At 32.9% G+C, this 26,098-nt stretch overlaps 1 protein-coding gene across 2 annotated transcripts in view; it reads right to left on the bottom strand.

Annotated features, from left to right (window-relative positions):
- Nucleotides 1–2,554: 2,554 nt before the first annotated feature.
- Nucleotides 2,555–26,098, bottom strand: part of LOC110111321 (probable alkaline/neutral invertase D) — a 31,628-nt gene continuing 8,084 nt past the window's right edge. For both annotated transcript variants that reach the window (XM_020843130.2, XM_020843131.2), the window contains exons 4-5: nt 4,197–4,755; nt 2,555–3,094 (exon numbers count right to left, since the gene is read on the bottom strand). In XM_020843130.2, coding sequence (XP_020698789.1) covers nt 2,799–3,094; nt 4,197–4,755 — 855 coding nt within the window. In that variant the 3' untranslated portion in view covers nt 2,555–2,798. The remainder of the gene's footprint in view (nt 3,095–4,196; nt 4,756–26,098) is intronic.

Raw genomic sequence — 26,098 nt, 5'->3', positions numbered from 1 at the left:
GAGGAAAATCGCCAGAGCATCGCCCCGAATTTGACTGGCTGATATTTATCATCCTTTATCGTCTAGAAGTAACTAAGGTTTTTGAATAGATCATCCTGGCCGATCCTGCGATCATCCAGGACGATATGATCGTATCAATCATCCTTAATTACTCCCTTGATTTCCTGATCAATTAAGGCATAATTTGTGAATATCGTCCAGGCCGATCCATAATCGTCCTGGTCGATTATTTAAAAATACATAATACCTTAATTGTCTATGGCGGCAACTTCTTTCTATTTTGAGCTTATCGTCCTGGCCGATACACATATCGTCCTGGCCGATACACATATCGTCCAGCACGATCTGTTGATGACGGCTGCCTTAATTAAGAATCATTGTTTATATTTTCTGTTTTAAGCCCGATCGTCCTGGACGATGTAAATATCATCCTGGCCGATATGAGTAAAAACAGAAATTCTAAGTCTCTCAAGTATGTGTGTGTAGGGTAACTTAGCATCAGTCTCTTTGATCATTACAAATAGACTCAATAATAGAAAAATTAATTACAGCCTGACTCAACCCAAAACCTACGCAATTTTGAACTGGCTTCGTTTGTTCGTCCGATCTTTGATTCCTGAAAAGTTAGAAATAGCAGGCAGTCCAAGAGAGTTAAAAGTGTTTGTCAATCATCAAAACAAAAATAGATTTGCAACACATAATTATTCATGAATCTATTGATATGAGCATCTCTAACTTCATTAATGCCTTCATATATAATAAGTATTTTTTTCCCAAATATGCTTAACAATAGGTAACATGGAAATGTGTATATATTCATAAGGTAATAAAGCACAATGTAAAATATTGCATTCATTAGTATTTAATTCATCTAACTCAAGCTCAAGGTGAGTCCAATCATGAAAAGGTTTATCAATAATCATACCATTTAGTTCTTTTATGGGTGTATGATATGGGTGTGTAGGTATATTCTAATGTATAGCATCTTGGCCATGCAAATAAGTGCTAATATGATTCTTCCTATAATTAAATAGAACATTACCAAAGAGTGGTGGTCAGTGAGCAGATTGTCCCTCAAGTAATACACTTTTGGGAAAACTTGGTGCCATAGATGTGGACTAGATCTTAATATGGGGTTTTAATAAAAAGATAAGGTGATGCTCTGATAATAATTGAGAAACGTTATGGAAAAATTGGTAGCTCCTTTTGGAGAAAGAATATGGGGGGGGGGGGGGGGGGGGGGTAAATTGGGTTGTATACAAAAAGAGTAATAATTTAAAAAATATTTAGTATCATCTTAAAGAAAACTTACTGATGTGAGTGAGATAATTAATCAACAAAATAAATTTCAAGAGAGAATGCACAAGTGAAAAGAACAAATAAGGATTTTTATGTTATTTGGCTTCTAATGATCTACATTCACACCTAGTCCAACTCCAGTCTAGGATTCAACTAAAAACCAAAAATAGGTTATAACAACTGTATCTTCCTAACACCAGTAAGAAACAATCTCACACAATTGTGAGAACCTCACAACAAGATTTAACATTAATTGGGATTTTCTTTATCACATCTTGCATTTATTTGGATTTAATCCTCTTTCATTAATCTTATTAAATAGTCCATTGAAGGTTTCTATTTTTTCATTATTATTAATGAAAAAAATAGTGATTTCTTTAAAAAAAACAGTCCATTGCCGCTACTAAAGTGGATTCTTTTATCACTGACAACACTTGGGAGTACAATAAAATCTAAAATTTTCCCATTAATATTGAATATGATGATTTATTATTATGTGACTTCACTCATAAAGGTATGTTTAGTTTAAAGGATGCTTATCATGAGTTTATGTTGGTTGATATCTTTTTTCATTGGTTTACCTCATTGACGCATTCTCTATTTTACAATCAATATGTGTAGCAAATCAAATTATATTTAGACATTATGTGAGTTATGATCCTCCCCTTTTTTTTAATGTTTAAAATGGGATTATGCTTCCTTTCTTTTATGTTTTGCTTGATGGGCTTTTAGCAGGCTCGACCCAACTTTTTTTGTGGAGGGTCTTCATTTTTGTTTTATTTATTTATTTTGAGGTATTTAGATCAATTAAGACAAACTCATCAACACATCGCATACACAAAACTCAAATTTAAGACCTCTTAGTTGACAGACAAAATTCCGAACCAACATATCAAGATGAGTTATTTTTTGCCTTATTTAAGATAAGGTACTTTCTTCGAGTTGACAGCTAATGTTTTTCTTGCCATTGAAGCAATTCTAATCTGACCCCATGTGACTATACTATCCTCCCTTGTGATTCTTATTAGCTGGACCTTTCGGATTGCAGGGGTATTTTCTTACTCTTTTGGTAAGCTACATAGAAAATCTATAATTTTGTTTTCCAAGTATTTCATTTTTAACCACATTGTAATAAATCTTTATTTCATTTTAATATTGAATTACTATTAATTTTTCAAGAAAAATAAACAACAGCTTTCTTACCCTTTAAATAAAGAAACACAGAAACTAGTTATTCAACACAGACAAAAGGATCTAATTAGCAAAGAGAGCAATTAATCTCCTGTAGTTCCATGTTTCTTAGTACATCAAACGCCATTAAATTACTAGCATAAAAAAAAAGCTAAGCTTTTCATTCAGACCAATTGTGCAAATATATTATATTTTACAGACTAAAACTTTTCATTTGAAAACCCCGAAAGCAACTAGATGAAAAAGCTTTAGCCAAATAATAGTGTAAAAATTAAAACTGTAAATTTCCCCCCTTAACCACAAAACACTCAGCAAGTCCATGAACTGGATCTCTTCATGAGAGGCTTCATCGCCTTGTCCTCCTCCAGAGAAATCATACCTAAATGTGATGGATCCTCCAACATCATCTTGGCCACAAGATAACCTGCAATAGACCAAGTCTGAAACTTTCTGGCTTGCTTGCCTACATACCGACCAAGCGTACCATCATAATATTCAGGCCAGCCATCTTTCAGAAGCCGTACTTCGGCAACTTCAATCGCTCTCCGGGCAATCTGGGGACGGCCGGTCTTGATGCACGCAGCAGTAAGCATCCACAAGAGCACTGCAGAAGACAAAGAACAGAGCATGCGAGCCCATGATTGTAATATTGATACATGAAGTGTTTCAAATAATCAATTCTAGTAAAATCACTTCATAAAGTAGGTCTATAAGCTACTCCAAAAAAATTTCCACGAAAGATGAGACACGGAATAGAGCTGTTTCAGTCGAGACTTTATTTTAAAATAAATCAAATCTAAGCAATCTATAAAGAAAATTCCCAAGTACTACGAAATTATAGCCACATTTAAATATTAACTTTTATAATAAATAATGCATTCCAATGATATTCAAGGCACATCACAGAAAAAGATTCATGGACGCGGTGAAGTTCAAAAAATAAGAAAATCAAGAAAGCACATAAGAGGTTCGGACTTGCATATGAAAAACTTTCTTTCAGGCATGCACACAGTTGAGTCACACTTTACTTCTGGCAAGCTGAGCGTCTAGGTGATCAACAAAACCAAAAACGGTTTACTTGGTCAAAGCTTTCTGGTTTCAAGTAATGACACGTACGAAGGTTAAATTGTCAATACAACTTGCATGCTCTTCTGTGGATACGTTCACATCACCCGCCTTTAAAGTAGGTAAAAAATGGATAAGGATATCCCTAGATAATTTTGATCATATGGATTTCATAATCTTTGAACAAACATTACAATGTGCAAAACATATATCAATCAATCAAATTTTATATTTCCCTTAACTTAAAATTATTCAAAAGATTAGGAAATCCATCCAATCTAAATTTATATCAGATATCCTAACAAAAATTTCTTCCTAACAAATATATTGATTAGACCCATACATGTATGATTAAATTTATGTCACAAAAATGGATAGCTTCTGCGGGTGAGTCTGGAGGGACAGAACCAGGTTCATGTTCTGACAAAATGCTAATCAGCAATATTTGCTGTCCATAACGTTAAGCTTCCAACAGGTGGGTATTCATAGAGGAAGTGCAAGACGTCTAAATGCGCTAAACCATAAGCCTTTTCCTAGAGTTTCAAGGATATTTGCTGCCAACTGGTTTTCTTATGAGCAGCTATATATATATATATATATAGTTCCTTTTTTAAAAAAACAAATGATTGAAATGTGCTAACCTGGCCAAGATCCTCCATTGTGGTAACTCCATCTGGTATTCTTGGGATCGCATCCTGTAACAATCCGCCATTCATGGCCCTCAATAGCAGGATAAGTTATTTTCAGAGGCATTTCTCCAACTAACTCATCCCAGCGTGCTTCAATGAGGTCCATTATAGCCATGGACTGCTCAGGAGTAGCAAGTGACGATAAAATGGCAAAACAATTACCCAGAGCAAACCATCTAAAGTCCATCCTTGCAGGACTGACATTTCCAATGAAGTAGCCACCACGTGTAGGCATAAAATCAAAAACCCATTCTGGAATTGAGTCAGGAATAACATTAAATTTATTGACTGCAGTGTGAGAATATTCCTCTGTTTTATAGCGATAAATGACATTCAGCTGTTGGAAATCAAGCCAAAAGTAGTTCCTCATGTGATAACTTAATGCATGCAGACGTTTCACTATTCGCTCAATAAATTCCTTTCCTTCTGCATCATGTTTGAGCATTGCCAATGCACACCTTAAAGCCATAAAAAAAAGGGCCTGAATCTCAATCGGATACCCATAAATGCCCTAAAAAAGGAATTTGCACCAAAAACAAAAAATGTAAAACTAATCAGAATTTTAATATACGCACCAAAGGAAAACATCAGAAAAGTCATCGATTTGGATAAAAATATTTTGAAAAAAAAGTTTAAAACTTAAACATAATAATTTAGAACATGCAACAGCTATTGATTACACATAAATTAAGAGTAAAGAGTTATTATTATGAGAACACAATGGCTGATGGGAGTTCTTATTAGGTTCAAGGAATATATTGAGAATGGCTGACATCTTTCACTTTCCACTTAAAACCTATCAAGGACATCAATAACTTGGAAATCAAGGTGAAGTACACCTGCTGTAAAAGGTCGATATATACTATTTTAAAAGAAAATGTAAAATTTAGGTTGCATATAGTTCATGAAGCTATTGCCACCCTTTCATAGGTACCAAACACCTAAACAGAAGGTTTGAAAATGCTAAATGAGACCGCTTTTGAAAATCAAAGGTTACAGTTATCTTCATCAGTATTCCATATATTGCTCCATGAAGAACAATGACAGGGAGTCCACACAAGTTTTAAGGCATGTACCAAGCCAGCAGTTGACAGGAACCACCAAAGATACTTTTAGATCTAATCATATGCTCATTTATTTCTTCTGAAGTGATGAGTTCTGAAACGGAATCACTAGAAATTCAAATGTTGCCCCACCTAGGTACCAATGTACTGAATCACTTTAGTAAACATAAAAATTTTAACAATAAAAAATTACAGTGCATAATTGGGCTGCATCTTCCTAGATACCAAAAACGTTTTTGAAAGGAGAGTTTAGGTTTTATTCAACATAACTGCAAGAATCATTTTCAAAATACTTCAATGCAATTATGTGATAACTAAAATAAATTCAGAAGATAGGTGACGACTATGGAATTAAAAGTTAATTTATTAGGTTGTTCATTTTAACACATTAAATTTATGTTTATGACGACTATGGAATTTAGGACTAAGATAAATTATGCCCAAGTTTGAAAATTTTGGCGCTACGGTATTATTTAGTTGATATTCATCAACAAGATATGGGCATGCATTTCACTTCCTCTAGAGAAAAACATGATCAATAACATGCAAATCTATCTCACTAGCATAAAAGAGAACCTTGATATCCCTCAATAGTACTGGACATAATTTCATTATTTATCATAGGTTAAGGTAGAAGATTAGTCTTGTATCTATAAATCATGCAATTGATGTGTTTGATGTGAATTTCAAATAAAGAGGTGGAAAGAGAAAATCTAAGACATTAGTTGATGTCATGATTTAAATTTAAATTATGATGTATACAAAAATGTTCTAATATCAAAATTATGGGAATTTTTTATCTAGTAAAACTTCATCCAATTTGTGGTACAACTTTATTTTATCTAATTTTTCTTATAGATAATTCTAACAAATTCCGACAAAAGATTTTTAGATTGACAAACTATTATTTTACACCATCTATGATGATTTTTTCTTAAAACAACATATTGTGTGGAAGCGAAAAAATATTTTAAAACAAAATATTTAAAATATAAATATTTTTTTGTGTTTTTATATTTTATGAAAAAGCTCAACTAAAAGTTCAACAAATAAAAATTGTCATAGAGACATACAATATAAACTGAAAGCAAGAAAATCAAAGTGCATGAAAAAGTAAACAATACAAATCAACAATTTTTATAATGCTTCAGTCACCAGACCTATGTTCAATTTCCAATATCCTCCTTCTTGGGAATTTCACTAAGTAGAATTTTTTTTAACACTCAACCAAGTGGAGAAGCCTTTCTCCCTTCCCACCTTTGCATGAACTTTCTATCCCCAAAAAGCCTCCCTCCTTCTGCCTCCAAGCACAGCGGAGATGCCAACCCTCCTTTTGCTCCTCGCAATGGTGAAGAAGCCGCTCATTTAGCATTCCCCGACTAGTCCCAAGTCTTCACCCAAAACTTTTGCAAAGACCCATTCAAAAACACTAGACACAAACTTTGGAGAACAAACGCAACCGTGTGAACCCCCTCACAATCCTTGATCACCCCCAAAGAATGCTCTCAAACGCACCCTCACTCACAAGAATTTGCTCAAGCTTTTCCAAAGGAAGAGACACCCTTTTTCTCCATAATGACTCTCATAACGACTTTGATAAGACACCTCCCTTCTGAGATGTTTAAATGACTTAAATTGAGTTATTTAAATGAAATTCTAATTTTCAATTCTGTTGCACTGATCATATAGTACGAACTGTGATTCGTACCATCTGATTCATTAAACACTTGTTTCTGAGATCTTTTAGATTGAAGTATACGATATGAATTGTAAAATATGATTTGAATCGCACGGTACGATCAATTGTCATATCAGGGATTGTCTAAGAAGAATCATGTTTCATCCAGGAAATATTCTGTTAAATCGTACTAGATGATTTGCATCGTACAATACAATTATAAATCCAGATTTGATTGCTTGATTAATGGTTCAAATAAGGCAATATTTATTAATAATTGTACAATACAAAAATTTTTGTACAATATGATTAGGTTAAATTTAAAAATTTAAAGTTATCTAAAGTTAATAACTCAGATTCAACAGAGGTGTTTTTATCAAAATAACTAATCATTTTGTACAATCATAGGTTGTACACTATGATTAATTGTGTTGAATTAATTTAATTAATTTCATTGACCAATTGAATTAATTTCTAAAACAATTGGTCGTCTATGTTGCACCAATACACCTATTTATGAAGGCGTGCTGTATCTGATACACGGATACGCCTCCGATATGGCACTGATACGTGTTGGATACCACTTTGTCATATTTAATTAAAATACTATTTAATTTCAAAAGGACATGTATCCGATACGCGTGTTCGTTCAAAAAAAAATCTAAGAAAAAGACATGTTGTATTTCCTTCCGCGGCTGCGAGTGAGGTTCTCTCATTTCCTAGATGGATTTGAGTCTCTTGATGATATGAGAATATTAGAAATTAATAATCTTTTACTTGATGAGTATGAATTACAGGATGATATTTATTGAAGATGATATAGAAGTTCAAAGACAACCCATTGAAGAAGCTAATCATATCATTCCTTCTATTGAATAGTGGAAACTTCATGTGCTAGACAATTTATGTTTATGCTTTTGTTGTTGTACTAGACATTTAATGCTTACTTTTACTTTAATATTATAAGCTACAAGGCTACAAATGATGTTACTTTCATTTTTTTTTGTAATTTTAAATATTATGCTTTGATTGTTTTCTTAATTCTTATGTATGATTTATAAATTATAATGTCATATTCACATCGTACTCGTGTCCTGTATTTTTAAGAATTGACATGTCCCGTATTCGTATCGTGTTGTATCAGTGTCGTCGTATCCGTATCGGTGCAACATAGTTGGTCATATAATATGATTGGGATTATACAGTACAAAGTGTTCAATTTTTCATCCCCACTTGTGTGTGTGTGCTTAGTCACCAAGCCAACATACAACCAATACAGATTGACTCAAGAAAAAGAAAGTTTTGCAAACTCGATAATTTACTTTTGACATTTACTCTTTATGATCAAGCTTGGTGTATGAAATAACTTCTTTTGTTCCAACTGAAATGTTAATAGCACAAAAAAAAATATATATATATAATGCAGAGAATAATAAATGATCTAACCAATAATATTTGTAATCATCAAAATATTAGGTGGGGCTCACGGATTTCAACAATCTCCCTCTTTTAATGATGACAAATATTATTGATTTGAATTTAGATTTGCAACTTCATATTTAATTCCTTGCTCAGTTCTCCCCCTCACTATATGTTTTTTTTTTATATATATGGAAAATACATTTGAATTTTCAATTAATTTTAACTTTTTATTTTTGATTTTTTTTTTTTAATTTTTAAACAACATGTATATTAAAAAAAATCAACATAACCACATAAATAAAATCAAAACAAGAACATTGATTTTAAATTAGAATCACAAAGTACAATACAACACCTACTATGACAATCAATATTATAACTACTCTCGCTTTTAACATCACAAAAAGGAAGAGCAACTAAAAAGAGAATACAATATAAATAAGGAAAATACAACATAAAGAGAAAAATACAAAAACCAACATCACTCATTAGAGAGCCCTTGATCAGTGGTGATGGTGGAGGTTGGAAGTGGGGGTGGTGGCTGGAAGTGGAGGTGATGATAGAAGAATTGGTGTAAACTTTCAATTCAAAACGGGCAAAATGCTCAGTCCATGCATCCAAGGATAATGATAAGCAAGAGGAGGACGTTGTGAAGATCCTTCACCTACTTTTTCTTCTTCATCGGAGTCGAAAGAGGTCACACCCGGAGATTCCCTACATGTATCAATATAGATTATGTGAAATGAGTTGTCGGTGAAGAATGTAGGCTAGTAGTTTGGTGCTGCAAGAAAGGTCAGCATATATTTGGATTATAGTACAAACACAATAATATGTCAAAGGGTAGAATTTTGCTTTCGGCGGGCTCTACGGTTCCTAGTAGAGGTGAGATTTTTAATATAACTAATGATCATATTTGCAACGTTAGAATACATGTTGGTTATATAGAAACAAGTGACAATAGAAGGCAAGTGAGTGGTATTCATACGATCACATGCATTAGGGATGCCATTGTAAAAAAAAGATGTTAGATAACACGCACATTCAGTACCAGGATGGTCACTAATGGCTAGTGTTGATTCAGTGGAGAATTCAGTACAATTATAATTTAGGGCTTATGCGATGTCGTGTGGTAATTCTGCAATGTTGAAAAGGTGCAGGTATTCATACAGACCATCAACAGTTATGATAACTTGAACCTAACATACATAGGATTGCATTGTGATGCGATCATTTGCAATTCAAAGGTTTGAAAAAAATTCACGATTCTAAAGTTTGAAAAAAATTCTAGAGGAATATCTGTATAGTAAGAAAAGACTAGACAGATAATATGAATTGGAGGGTGGTAACATCAAATAACTCTAGTACCTGATATGAAAAATTTTCTTGGTCTACCAATTTAGAGTCGGTGATTAAGGTGTTTTTATATTTTTCATATATTGCCTGGTCCTCACTTTGGAATTGTTCTAACCTGGGCCTTTGGAAGCCTAAGCTACCTCGCTTGCTAGCCATAAAGGGAAGAGAAGTGCACACTAGGAAATAGAGGATTTGGGGATTGAAGGTGTGAGATGTTAATGAAAACAACCCTCTATTTATATTGACGGGTTCTTCATACAAGATGATTAGGGGATCACACAGTATGATCAAGTGTGTCCAAAATGTCTCATAGAGAATTTACAAAGACTGCTTAAATATCTAATACGATTGTGAATCGTATAGTACGATCTTCATATTTTTGATCGTCCAGAGAAGTCGTTCGTACGGCTCTTTGACCAAGTGAAGCGTACAATATGATGAGTAATTCGTATAGTATGATAGGCAATAACGATCATACTAAACTGTTAAAATGTCAATTATTGGTCGTTGGCCATCCTATCCTAGAAGTATCATACAATACGATGTGCGTATTGTACAATACAAAGTGAAGAATTTTTTAGGGTTTGTGAGAAGATCAGGAACATTTCCTTAAGGACAAGAATACAACGCATAACAACGAAATTTCAAAATAAAAATATGACAAAAACTAAACAACCACAAATACATAAACAAGAAGTAAACATAAAGCCACAACCTCATAGACAAGGAAAACATAGCACGAAGGAAACAACCATAAAAGACTTAAACCTATAGACTAAAAATAAATGCAACAAAACGAGACAAACACAACCAAATAAACAAATAAACTCGAACGTAAACAAATAAATGCATAATAAACATGCATTTACCCTAATTTCCTATGCACTTATATCAATGATTTCTAATCTAATCACAAGTGCACTGAATGTTGCATAACTTGGGGGTTTCGTGAAAATATTTACTAGTTGATTTTCTGTGTAGATAAATTCAATTTTCACATCTCCCTTTGACATGTGATCTCTAATAAAGTAATGTTTAATGACAATATATTTAGTGCGAGAATGTTGAATTTAATTTTAGTGATATAAATCGCTAGTGTTATTGCACATGTTAGGTATAATATCCACTTGGGGGTCCAAAATCAAGAAGTTATTATTGCAACCGGAGGACTTGGGCAACAAAGCTCCCTGCTACTATTTACTCAACCTCGACATTGGATCAGGCTACTAAATTTTGTTTTCTATTTGACCAGGAAATAAAAGTAGATCGATAACCTGAAAAGTTCCTAAGGTGCTTAATCTCTTTACCTTGTAGCTTACAAATTCTAAATTTGAGTACCCAATTAATTCAAATGTTATACTATCCTTGGGATATTAGATTCCTAGGTTTGGTATTCCTATAAGGTATCTTAAGGTTCTCTTAATTGAAGTTTGATGTGACTCCTTAGGTTCGACCTAAAATCTAGCATATAAACATACGTTGCACACCAAGGCTTTGAAAACCGGACCGCTCAATGAACCGGAAGAAGAAGAGGTTAGTGGTTCGATGGTTCGACCGGGGTTGAACCGGGGTCGAACCGGAAGACGTAATAAATATTTATTATATTTAAATATTATAATAATGACACAATTATTTATAAATATATACAAAAAATTAAACAACATTATAATATAAAGAATAAAAAGTAAATATTAGATAAAGTAAATTAAAAAAACATAACAATATTTTTCACTTGAAGAAAACCATTCATAAAAAATGCAAAATTACTTTATACCAACTTTATCATCAGATTAATATCAAATAACTTGGATTAGATTTATAAATCCTCCATTAAAATATAACATGAATAATAAAATAGAAACTAGTAACATCCATCTATGAATTCTTAACATAGTTATCCAAATTTCACTGCTACATACCGGCTACTGCATTAACAGTATAAGCTTGAGCAAGATGAGCTGTAATGTTTTTTCAAAAAAAAAAATGAATGGCTAACGACTGAAGAACTGAAGAAGATTAGAATTGGGAAAACATCAGGCCTGCTCATTCACGAAGTGAAAATCAACATGGTTTCTAAAAAAAAAAAAATTCAGAATCTGAACAAACCTAAACGACAGAAGAACTTTAGAATTGAGAAAGCAATTCTAAAAACCTGAGAAAGCAACACGTTTCTTGATTTTTTCAACCAAAAAAAAGAATCTGAAACAAACCTAAATGGCTAAACGATTGAAGGAGGTAATGCCGTAATGTTCAGTCCTTTTCACTTCGTGAATGAGAAAACCTGTAGGAAAATACTTTGCTGCTTTCTTGCTTCGCAAATGAGCAGCACGGAAATGTCGAAATGGTGTTGGCTTCGCCGCTTCGGAGCTTCTCATGCCGTCGGGGAAGGACGTCGAACGAGAAAGAACGAGGGTTTTTTATTTTTTCCCCTCTTTTGTGTCGTATAATCTTCCTTTCCTCTCCGCTTCGCCGCTTCGAGCTTTGCACGCCGAAAATTCTGGCCATTGGATTTGGCTAATCAGCAGCTTAGCCAAACCGGCCTGTTATCAAAAACCGATGCAGGTTCGGCGGTTTGACAGTCGAACCGCCGGTTCGAGCGGTTTACTCACGGTTTCGTGTGAAACCGGTTTCCATTTGAACCTTAACCGGCCGGCCGGTTCACGGTTCAACCGGTTGAATCGGCCGGTCCGTGAACCGGCCGGTCCGATCCGATTTTAAAAGCCTTGTTGAACACTATATCATGTCTACTGGCCTCCATATTGCTTTTGATTTACTGATTTTTCATTTTAGTCTTTGTCTAACTATGTATTAGGGCTCATAGGTGTGTTGGTGCTCTTACAACTTTTCATATCAAATTTCTTAAGTTATTAGTTATATATTTGGTTTGGCTAAGGAAAGTCCCATCACTTTATTGTTTAACATTGATACCTAAAAAATATGTCAATTTTCCATAATACTTATCACAAACTCTAGGCTCATATTAGAAGAGAACTATTCAAATAAATTTTGACTTGTAGATCAGAATAGCATGTTATCAATATAAAATTAAAATATATGACCCTGCTTTCTTAATAAACAGTATAGTGTCTACAAGGCCTTTTGTAAAAGAATTGTCTAAAAAGAAATTGCCCAACCTTTTATACGACGCCTTAGGTAATTGCTTTAATACATATAATATTTTCTTAAATTTATAAACATGATTTGAGAAGGATGAATTTTTAAACATGGGTTGTTGTTTTACATATACATTGTCCTTGATAACATCATTTAAGAAGACACTCTTAACATCTATTTGATATAATTTAATAAATCATCTAAAAAAGGAAATTGTTAGCAGGACTCTAATAGTCTTTAAAAGAGCTACAACTGTAAAGATTTTCTCAAAATCAATTCCTTCAATTTGAACTAATCTAGTCTTATTCCTTATAACTAATCCATACTCATTTAATTTATTCTTAAAAACTCATTTAGTTCCCAGTACACTCAAATCAAAGGGTCTTGCTACTAACTCCAAAACATCATTTCTAATGAATTGATTCAATTCCTCTTGCATACCTCCTTCCTAATGCTTTCTCTAGTCCTAACACCTAAGGAAGGGTCTCCTATAATGAGATCTATGGGATGACAAGCATATCTCCACTCCCTAGGCAACAATTGTTCTTTTTGGGTTCTATCATCTAATCCAACATTCTCCTATTGGTGATATCCTCTTCTTCTTCATCAACTCCTCTAGTTTTAGGTATCTTATCAAATTCAACAAATTTAACATGGGTTGACTCCTCAACAACTAAGGTTTTCTTATTGAAAAATGAATTTAACATGGGTAGACTCCTCAACAACTAAGGTTTTCTTATTGAATATCCTAGATGCCTTGCTTACTAATGAGTATTCTAAAAATATTGCTTCATCTGTATTTGCATCACATTTTCTTAGATGTGATTTGTTTTTTAAACACAAAATATTTACATCCAAATACATGCAAATAAAAAAGATTTGGTGTTCTACCCTTGAGTAACTCATATGGTGTTAGCATAAAATATTTACATCGAAACACATGCAGATGAGAAAAATTCAATGTTCTAGCCTTGAGTAATTCATATGATTTTTTATTTAGCTTAGCTGTTCTCTATTCAGAAGATAACAAGCAATATTCAGTACTTTAGGTCAAAAGTATTTGGGTAGATCATACTCACTAAGTATCGCTCTAATAGTAACTACTAAAACTCTATTTTTTCTTTCAAATACACCATTTTGTTGTGGGATTTTAAGGACTGAAAAATTATATTCAATATTAGATTCATGACAATATTTCAAACTATGCATTCTCAAATTCTTTTTTATGATTGTTATGAATTGTGGAGATCAAATATCCTATTTTGTGCTGAATCCAAACTAAAAATATTTTAAATTCTTCAAACAAATCACTTTTATTTACAAAAAATTTAACCCAAAAAAATGTTGAATAATCATCAAATATCATAAAACTAAATGACTTTCCTTTTAGACTCATTGTACTTATTGGTCCAAAGAAATCCATATGGAGCACTTCTAATTACTTGGTGGTAGTTATATCTTAATAGATTGAAATAAAGATTTCACTTGTTTTTCTAATTGGCAAGCATCATAAAGAAGTTCTTTTGAGAATTCTAGTTTAGGAATAGATCTAACTAGTTCTAACTGTGTAATCTTCCAAAGAGTCCTCATACTTGCATGGCATAGTTTACTATGCCACAACCATGATACATCTAAAGCAATTATCAAGCAACAAATATCACAAATTTTATTAATGCTAAATGAATCATATAAACATTGTTAATTCTCAATTCTTCTAGCACAATTTTATCAATCAACATCAATAAAATTTTGAAGAAAAAAATTTATCATCAAAACTTATTACAAAGTTAGCTTATACTTAATAAATTATGCTTCATGCCCTCTATAAGCAAAATATTTCAATTGTAAAACCATTATTTTGACCTATTACACTTACTCTCACTATCTTTTTGATAGTGTTGTCTCCAAATGCCATCTTGCCTCCACTTTTGGCCTCTATTGAGATGAACTTCCTCATTTTCCTATCATATGTCTTGAGCACTTGTTATCCATCACATGCTCTCACTATACCCCTTGTGAGAGCATACCTACAAAATCAATCTAGTTATAATTTTAGGAACCCAAGTGAGTTTGAGTCCTATCTTCTATTAAAATGAATGTATACTACGCTGTGCAGATGAGGCCTTGAGCCTCCAGATAAAATGTGATTTACGATGGACTTTATGTGTGCATATACTTGCAATATGCCCTATCATTCCATAAGAGAAACACTTAACTCTTGGAAATTGATGCACTAATCTATATGAAAAGTGATTCATCTTACTATAGTAGGGTCATGCATGTTGTGTTCTAGTGTATGATGGCACTGATGCAGCTTCTTTAAGTTTTGCGTTATGTGAATATATAGGTGGACACACACATATCATCTTCTGATTTTAAGGCACAAAAGAAGTAATTTAAATATTTAACATTTAGATGTGCAAGATTACGATCCTTTAAACTCCATTCAAAAAAAGATATATTAACCTTAATGCCATTCACAATTCTATACGGTAATGAATATCTAGTTTGAATCATATGCTATAAGTGAAAATTAATTGATTGTTAAAAGATAGACAATCTAATTTTTCAAAAATCAAAAGGAATGTTGTCAAAGAGTGGCAGTCGGGTAATGGTGTATCCTTTTGAAGGAACATTGTGCCATGTTCAGATATACTAAGGTAATTAAATCAATTAGTGAGAATCACTCTCAGATATCAATTGAAAATGCTATGACACATGAAGAGAGAAGATGAATTGAAAATTTTAAACTTTTCATAAAATAAAATATTATATATATATATATATATATATATATATATATATTTGTGTTTTTATATTTTATGAAAAAGCTTAACTAAATGTTCAACAAATAAAATTATCACAAAAATATGAAATATAAAGCAAAACAAGAAAATAAAAGCATAGGAAAAAGTAAACATGCAAACCAACGATTTTCATGGTGATTCAATCACCAGACCTATGTCCACTACTCAACAAAGTCATTGGGAATTTTGGTAAATAGAAAAACTTCTTTAGCACTTAGCCAGGCAAAGAAGCCATTCTCCCTTCTCAGATGAAGAATAACTATTGCACGACTTTTTTATCCGCAAAAAGTCTCTCTCCTTCCTTCAAACACAACAGAGGTGCAAACCCTCCTGCTCCTTGCAACGGCGGAGATGCCACTCCCTCCTTTTTTTTCCTCGTAACGACAGAGATTCCGCTCTCCCAGCCTTCCCGGCTAATCCCAAGTCTTCACCCAAGACTTCTGCAAAGCCCTATTAAAAAAAAAAACTAAACACACATTCTTGAGGAAAAGTGCAAGTTGACAAGACTCCCGTGTGAATCCTTTCACACAATCCTAGATCACCCCTAGGGATGCTTTAAAACTAATCCTCACTCCTAAGAATTCGCTCAAGCTTTTTCCAAGGAAGATATACCCTTTTGCTCCCTATGGTCTCTCTCAGCAGGACCTTGACAATACTCTCTCTTTTCATATGTTTAAATGACTTAAAGTAGGCTATTAAACTGAAATCCTAATTTTCAATTCAGTTGTGCTGATCGTACTATACGCATTGTGATTTATATTGTTCGATTAGTTAAATACACATTTCAGAGTTATGTTAGATCGTAATGTACAATTTAATCACACAGTATGATCAATTGTATCGTATCAGTGATCGTCCAACAAATGCTCTATTAAATTGTACTAGATGATTTAGATCGTATAGAATAATTATCAATCAAGATTTGATCCTGATTCAATTGCTTGATCAATGGTCCAGATTAGGCAATATTCATTAATAATCGTACAGTACGATTAAGTCAAATTCAAAATTCAAATTTGACTAAATTTGATAACTAAGATTCAACAGCATAATTTTTATCAAAATAACTTATCGTCCTATATAATCATAGGTCATATAATATAATTAGTTATGCCATAAATTAATTTAATTGATTTAACTTTTGAAACAGCTGGTCGTATAGTACGATTGACATCGTACAGTGCAATTGAGATCATACAGATTTAATAGAGAAAACCAAATGTTCAATTTTTCATCCTCACTCGTGTGTGCGCGCATGCATAATCATCGTGTGTGTGTGCTTAATCACCTTGCCAACATACACTCAATACAGGCTAACTTGAGAAAAGAAAACTTTACAGACTCGATAATTTACTTTTAACATTTTCTCTTTCTGATGAGGATTGGTGTATGAAGTAGCTTCTTTTGTTCTACTTAAAATATTAATAGCATTGGAAAAAATAAGTATATGTAATACATAAAATAATAAATAATCTAATCAATAATATTTGTAATAAGCAAAACACTAGATCAAGCTCACAAAATTTCAACATATTTCTCACTGACATTATTAGGGGTTTATAACAAACAAAAACAACAACATCAAGCCTTTTATCCCATTATGTGGGGTCGGCTACACATAACTAATTGAAGAGGCAATAAACATGATAGGGGGGAAATGCTTATATGTGCTTATATATTGTTTCTATTAGATACACAATACTGAATTCCTACATGTGAAAATAATGAAGAAAAAATCAATTTCATAATTAACATGATGCTTATATTTACTAATAAACTCCGTAAAAATTTCATCTGAAAACCAATAAAACACACAACTATTATATATTCCGCATATATGAACAACCTCTTTAAAAATAATAACCCAAATCATTACATTAATCATGATGAATTACGGATCTTCTAATTCATTTGGGTAGAGTTTTGCATGTCATGCTTTCTTAGAAGAACTTATCAAGAATAAATATACGGCTATGTTGATGCAGTTTAATTCTCTAGATAACATATTTTTATGGCAACGTAAGTCAATAACTAAGAATAAAAACACAATTCCTACAAATTTAATTGTTGCATATATATATATATATATATATATATATATATATATATATCAATTTCAACATTAATTCTATATCTCAATTTTTTTATGCATTCTCTACTCTCAGTTTTTGGTTTCTCTAATCATGCACAGGTTTTCGAGTTAGCATTACACAGGCAGCCGATTATAACTAACATAAAAAATTATGAAAATAATTGAATATCTCTTGCCTAACATTAGATTTAAATTCACGAAAATATTTCAGGTAACCCATAGTGCTAATTTAGATTCAATAAAATAAAATTTCAAATCGTTTTGTAGCTATACATATTATCCTGCATAAAAATTATAATTTAAAAGACATTAATAAATTATAATTTCATTAAAAGGATCAAATTTTACCATACATGATGATAGTATTGTGCATTTGACAAGCTTTAGCTGAAATGTAAATTATCTTTCTTTGAAAATATTGATGAATGATTCTGTAGTCCTAATATGAGGACGAGTGTACTGTTTATCAAAATCTAAAGCCCTGTATAAAGTCTCACCAATTCCCTTTAGCTACTTCTAATTTAATCCATGTTCAATTTATTATCTCTCAACTTAAATAAAAAATAGTTATTGATAACAAAATAATCTCTAAATAAATAATAATTGGTTACAAGACCTAAAAACCTATGAAAAATACTCTTTAAATTTATAGTGTAAACAACACAACTAGTTAGCTAAAATATTATAAATTATCATATGTGTAATGTGAGCCATATATAATTTATTTATTTGCAATACTTAGCTAAAATATTTGAGCTAGAGATAATAATTTTCTCTTAGCAAACTCAACTATTTGGGATCAAATATATTATATTTTTCGAAAAGTCTTCTAACTTATCTATCTAATCTTAAAATACACCAACATTATACCTCTCATCTAATATAGGAAAACTATTTTTAACTTTATAATAATTACATTAAAATTGTAAAGAAACATAATTAAAAACTTAAACTGGTCTTATATAAATGATATCATTTTAATATATGTTAATTGAAACTGATATAATATCTTACACTTATACAACATTATGATACAAACCTAAGCTTGGATATCACATTAAATTTGATGTATGACATCTGAAGGTCTAGAGTTTCTTATAAAAATCAATTATGAGATGCAACAAACTATACAACAAGCAAAAAAAACTAATAGTTCACAATTATTCACCAAGTTCGATGAAATTTAAAATACGAAAGAAATCAATTCAGGTGAAATTTCGATGGATCTTAACTATAAATAACAAATATAAATAAAAAAACAAGATTACCGCACAAAGAGTTGAAATCAACACATTTGCTTTAAACTAGATTATATTGAATTCGAGTAAAATAAATCCAATAAGAAAATTTAGAGCAATGCAAAAAGCAAAGGAAAATAATTTATCAAAAGTAAGAAAGCAAGCCTCAAGCTTGTATAAGGTAATATTCTCTCCCAAAAATCTATAAACCTCTCATTTGATCAAGTAGTTGAATCTTGATAGTAAAAGAAATAGCACATCTAAATAAAATTTTGTTGTGGCACAAATTTATTAAGTTTTGTACATGCATCAAACCATTATTTATAATCACAAATTCCCATGTGCAACTCCATATCCATTGATTAATACAACACAAAATATCACATAAATTTGCTAAAAAAATAAAGAAATCTTGATGGCAAAAAAGGAATAATATATCATATGAATATCGCCAGAGTACAATCACATATATCACAAGGAATGTCAAATACATAAATTACAAAAAATACCATCAAAGCAGATCCATCAAACTACTGTTGTAGAAGGGTAACTCCAAGAAGTGTAGGAACAAAATAAAAAGAGTCGAATAACCAAAAGTAGTAGAGAAGCCACCTAACAAAGAATCTAACGAAACTAATTGAACAAAGACTATAAATGTTTAGAAAGCCGGCATGAGAAAAGATAATGGCAGATCAAGATAGGGTAACATCACAAGCATGAGCATGCATACTTCTACTAAAATTTAAACTCTTAAAAAAAATAATTCTAAATGATTAAAATAAGACAAAAAGTTCATATTTCAATGTTTTCGTCTTTAAGTAACAATTTATGTTTTTGATAACTATAACATTGAGATTTGCATTACTAACAGTAGTGTTATTTCATGTCTATAAACACCTGCACATGCTCTTTGTTCATTAAATAGCAAATCTACTTGGTGGAAATAGAACCCCTGAACTCACTTGAAGTAGTCAATATGAAGATACACCCCAGGCTAATTCTACTCCATTGTGAGTCAAGTAGCTTAGGTTCCCAACTTGGGGATGCCTAGTAAGAGGTGTACTAAGCCTACCCCATCATTGGGGCATCAATTATGAGTACACAATATGTGAGCACATCATAAATTGTAATCTCCCTGCTAGGGGATAGACTAGTACTACTCATTCATAAAGTTGGTGTTCCTCCAAAAAAGAACCAACTAACATAAATTATCACAATCAATTCTTAAGTTAGATACAAGCCGCAAATTCTAATATATTTGCAAGTTTTATTAGGCAATCAATTGAATTAATGAGACAAATAACTCCTTTCAGAGGTACAATATGTTATTTTACTTTCGTGCTGATTTCTACATATCCAACAATATAACAATCTCAAATATACTACTATTTGAAGCTCCAGTGTACAGCTTTAAAATTAAACATGGACAAATATTGCAGCAGTGAGCTTTAAGAACTGATGCAATCAAAATTTTGGAAAAAAAAAAAAAAAACTAAGATTGCATACACAATCATCTTTCTTTCAAAATGACAAAATTTAACAACAAAGAAATGACAAAATTTAAACAAACAAAAACCATAAATTTATATTAATTTAGATAAGAATGATACAAATGGGGTGGACACTTGCGGAGAGAAGAAATAGATAAGAAGCCCGAGACAAAATCAAAGAGATGAGAAGAGAAAGTAGATATAACTTGCAAGCTATCCAAGAAGAAAACCCTCAGGTTTAAGTTCCAAAAATCATCACTAAATTATTAACTAAAACAGCCACGAAACAACCCTTATTTATAGGAGAAGAGAGGGAGCTAAACAGCTCAAATAGCCGCCCATACTATCCAATCAGCAAAGGGGATGCAGAAGGCAAATAGGCAGCTGAATGGAGCAGCACCCGAAAGGCCAACAGGACACAACCAACAAACAGCCAGGGCCAGGGGGAAGGAACCTTGCAGGCAGAGGAACCGAAGGGGAAAAACAGAGGGGGATGAACCCGGCCAGCAGCTTTAATGAGCTGAAAAAGGCAGCAGAACTCAGCAGCCATAAATTCAAGGCAGTAAAACCCGAAACAGCCAAGCCAAGGGAACTGAACAACCACCAAGCAGCCAGCAGACCAACCGCCCCCAAAAAAGGGAGTTACATCAATTCTCCTCCGGTTGAGAGATCTCATCTCCTGATGAGAATGCCTTGGTTGGAAAATAAGGATGACAACTTTGCAAACTTAGGTTGAATGATAGAGCTTCCTCTTGAATTGGAACTTCGGCATGTTGATTGATTTGACTATCTTTTTTTTTTTAAGAAAAGAAGACTCACAAACTAATTGATTGATGCAATCAAAATTTTGAAAAAAAAAAATTAAGATTGCATACACAATCGTCTTCCTTTCAAAATTATAAAATTTAACAACAAAGACAAACAAAAACCATAAACTTATATTAATTTAGAGAAGAAGTAGGTTAGAAAACCGAGACGAAGTTATAGAAGAATGAGAAAAAGAAGAGGCATAGCTCGCAAGCTATCCATAAAACCGTCAGGTTTTACATTTTCCAAATATTGTTCATGAATCACACCACCCTAAAACAACTCATAACAATCCTTTATATAGGAGGAAAGAAGAAGCCCAAAAACCCACAAAACAGTCCTCATAAATTAAAGAAAAGAAGCCCAAGAGTCACCCAATCAGCCCCTATTAAATTGGAGAAAAAGAGTCCCAAAAGTAACCATAAACTAAGAATTCCAAAAAGTCAAATCAGCCGCCCACTCAAGCCAACCAGAAAAGAGAAGAAAAAGGCAGCATTTAGATTAAATTGGGAGCCCAAGCATCTAGCTTTAAATACATACATGAACCAAACAGCAGTCAGGGACCCGAATAGGCAGAACCAGAGAGCCGAACAACCAGCAAGGGGAACGGGACAGCCAAGCAGGGAAACCGGGAAAGCATGAGCAGGAACTAAATAGCCACAACAAAGGGAGCAGGAACCGAACAGCCACAGCAAAGGGAGTAGGATCCGAACAGCCACCAAGCAGCTAGCAAATGAGCTGGCTCTTCCCATTTTGCTTGCATCAAGAACCATGAGCATGCCTATTAAAAATGCAATGAAACAACCTTCTTAAGGAAATTGAGTTCACATTCACCAATTATTTAATATGATCGGTTATTTTCAAGTTTATCAACTTGAGTTTGCCAAATCAAGTGAAAAAAATTCGAAGTTGATTGGTTCAAAATAGGCTCATCATTCAATGCCAAAACATTTTAAATATCATACAATAACAACAACAATATCAAGCCTTTATCACAATCGTTGTTTAAAATTGTGCAATTAGAGGCATGCCTCAGCTCTATTCCCGCCTGAAAAGTATCGAGGCGGGCATCTTGAGCAGGCTAAGTGAGGCGTACGCCTCCAATTTACTAATAATCCTTGAGGCACGCCTCATCTCGTTTCTGTGAGGCGCTCGCCTCAAAATAACAAGTAAATTTATCATTTTAAAACATACCTAAGTCAAGCAATTTTTTTAACCTCATTCCATTGTGCTATTCGACTTCGACTTTTGGACGTAAGGTAGAGTTTTGAACAATTTGCTAAAAGTTACTTCACCTTCTTCGACAACGTTCCCTGTTGGATCGGGAGTCCGCACACTTTGACGACATTCCGTGTTAGATCAGAAGTCAGAACAGTTCGATGACATTCTTACTATTCGATCGGAAGTAACAAAGGGAGCATTGCTCATTGCAGCAATAGTCATCTTTCTCCCATTTCACGTGCTTCTCTGATCGAGTAGGTAGCTCCTTGGCCTCCTTTGACTCGTTCTATGCTGTTCGACTTTCATTTCCTTTGACTTTGTAAATTTTTTGTTCGTCAACTGGCTTTTCCTTCGCTATTTACGACTATATGTTTGAGATAATTCAAATTTTTAAGAATGTTTTTAACAATCATAATTCTATTGAACTTTTTAAAAAATTAATTTAGAGAAAATTTGATTTTTTTTTTTTTGGTGCTTAATGGATTTAGAATTTTGTTCAAGATAATTTAGGGCCTCAATAAGGTTTCTTATTATATACTAGCTAAAGATTAAATCAATATTATAACAAGCTCTAATATGTTTAATTAACATACTTTAGATATAATTAGTTGTATGGATAAGATAAATTTAGTTTAACAAAATGTTATGGGTTTATAGTTTACCAAGGTTTAGTTTAGTGCAATAGCACCTTATGTTTTGGATTAAGCTTGATTAAGGCTTCAGATGGTTAGAAACAAAGATAAAATCACATTGAATCATAAGGACCCACCATGAAAATATACCACTCAAGTTAATGTGGAAGACAACGATGAGTCATACATATATTTGAAATGTAACTACAGTGAGAAAGTGGTGAAAGGTGATGTGACTAGGAAAAAGAAGCACCTATGTATATTACACAAAAATGACACATCATGTGCTAAAGTGCTTGATAATGTAAGGGAGAAGATCAAAACATACATGAATAAGTCAATAATGTCAAAGCACTTGATACATAGATAATTTGTGTCTGAGTTGATGTAGGCTCTTACTGCGAGAGCGAGTGTAGCGGTTGAGATTCATCTTCATAATTGTAACCCATGTCCTCTAGGGGTGCAAGGAGTTCTATGGATTAGTACATGATCGACACTATAGAGAATAAATAGGAAGGTAGGCCTTTTACTACACAAAAGCTAAACCTAAATAATGCTAGGGAGGCCTAGATACATGTATGTATTGATATAAATAGATTTTTTATAAGAATGTTATCCCATTTAATGTTGTAACCTTTCCTTACGATAACATGATCTATTCAATTGCAGCATATGGGAGAGAGTTGAAACCTCTATTCATGTATGAATTAAGGACATGGATTTTAAAGGAGTAATTCAATAATACTGAGAAAAGTATCGAAGAAATAAAGAAAACTTGGGCCTAAACAGGTGTTAAAATCATGTCTGATGGATGGTCAGATGTAAAGAGCAGAAGTTTGATAAAAATACTGATTAATAACGCCTATTGCATTCTATTTTAAGCCAATTGAGGCATCTGATCAAGGGAAAGATGATGAGTTTCTTTTTGGATTACTTGACAATGTTGCTGAGAAGGTTGAAGAGCAATTGGTAGTTCAAGTGGTAATAGATAATGCCAGTGCATATAAAGCTGCAAGGACAAAACTTATGTAGATGAGAAAATGTTTATAATGAACTCCAGGTGCCGCACATTGTATAGATCTCATCCTTCAAAAACTTGGAGAGCTACTACAACACAGAAATGCAGTAACAAAAGATAAGAAAATAAGTAAATTAATTTATAATATTTTTTTTATATTTTAGCTCTTATGAGAAATTTTTTAAAGAAAATTTATACTTAGGCCTGCAGCAACAAAATTTTCCAATGCTTATTTGACTTTACAGAGCAAGTTGGAGTCAAGATGACCTTTATCATCTATGTTCACCTCTACAAAATGGTTGAATTGTGCTTGGGCAAGAAAATTTGATGGGAATGAGGTTAAAAAAACTATTCTAAATGATAGATTTTGATAGGAAGGTTTAAAATTGCGTATTCGGGTACTGAGGTGTTTTTCGTTCGTGAGGCGAGGCGTAAGCCTCAAGGCGATTTGAGGTGTAAGCCTCATAATCAAAAAATTGCGTAGACATAAAATAATAAATTTTGTATATACTAATGAGTAAATAATATATAAAACATAAAAATGCACAAGATAAATAGCAATGACATTAACATATCACATAAGAAGTTAAGAACTCACTAGTCATCAGCATTATCATCACTCATCAGTCATCACTAAGGGGGTCTTCATTTGAATCATCATTATAATGAGTTGCTCTCTCCTCTTCCCCCTCTCCTATAGAGTCCAATATCTCCCAATCAGCTTCTTCTTCTTCATTATTAGTTATCTTCCTCTTCCCAAAATAGTAAATATTTTTGAACAATATCATAATGAATAATAGTGTAATACATTAATAAAAGTTTAAGAAAAAAAAACTATATTATTTATATACCTTTTTTGATTTGTTCTTGAGTTGTGGTGGATGTGGATGCTTTAAGACCATCAAAGAAATCAACATTTAAATCTTCATCTTGTAATTCAGACGGCATTACTTCAACTTCATCATCTACAAACCACTCATCATCAGATGCCACATCATCGCAAAGCAAAGAATCTTCATCATCCATTAATCCTTTTTTCTTCAAATTTCTATCTCTAAGTCTCCTATTATACATAATGTACACCAGTGAGTTCATCCTCAATGTCGACAAGAGATTTCTCCTCTTTGTATGCACTTGGTTGTAGGTACTCCAATTCCTTTCACAGCCAGATGAAGAGCATGTCAAGCCCAAAACTTTCACAGCAAAACGTTGTAATTCTGGAGTCCCATCACCAAATTGAATCCACCACTCAACTGGAGATCGTTTGGCAATTGTATCTTTTGCTTGTTGTAATCCAAAAAAACCTTCTTTGTTCCTAAAAGGTACCAATTGCAAGTCAGCATTTGATCTTTCAGTTGCATCACTTATTAGACGATCCATGCAATGATATAATCCCAACTTTATTTCAGGGTTTGCAGACTTGTTCTCTGCATATTGATACTGAGGGTTTAGGTAGTAGCCAGCGGCATGCAAGTGTCGGTGAAGCTGTAGTTCCCACCTATCATCAATAATATTCCAAATTTCCCTAAAGCTTCCCTCACTGCCTCCTAAGTTGGAGGCAATCATCTCTTTGGCTTCATCCATAGCATTGTAGATGAAACCCATTGCAGGCTTCTTCTCAGCATCCACCATCCTTAAAACATGAACCAAAGGTCTAGTGGTTGTAATGGCATATAAGACACTTTGCCAAAATCTGTCATTTAAAACAATCTTTCTAATCTCTTTTCCCTCAGCCTTCTTCGCCCAAGCACAACTCAACCACTGTGTAGATGTGAACATAGCCTCTAAAGGTTGTCTGGCATCCAGCATGCTCTCTAAGGTCAAGTATGCGGTGGCAAATCTTGTTGCGGCTGGCCTTAGAATTTCTTTCTTCGAAAACTTTCTCATAAGAGCTAGAATCCAAGAGTGGTTGTAAATA

This window comes from Dendrobium catenatum, unplaced genomic scaffold (assembly GCF_001605985.2).
Source record: "Dendrobium catenatum unplaced genomic scaffold, ASM160598v2 fragScaff_scaffold_133, whole genome shotgun sequence".
In the NCBI taxonomy this organism is placed as follows: Eukaryota; Viridiplantae; Streptophyta; class Magnoliopsida; order Asparagales; family Orchidaceae; genus Dendrobium; species Dendrobium catenatum.
Note: the sequence above shows the minus strand (reverse complement) of the source record. Positions and strands in the feature narration are given on the sequence as shown.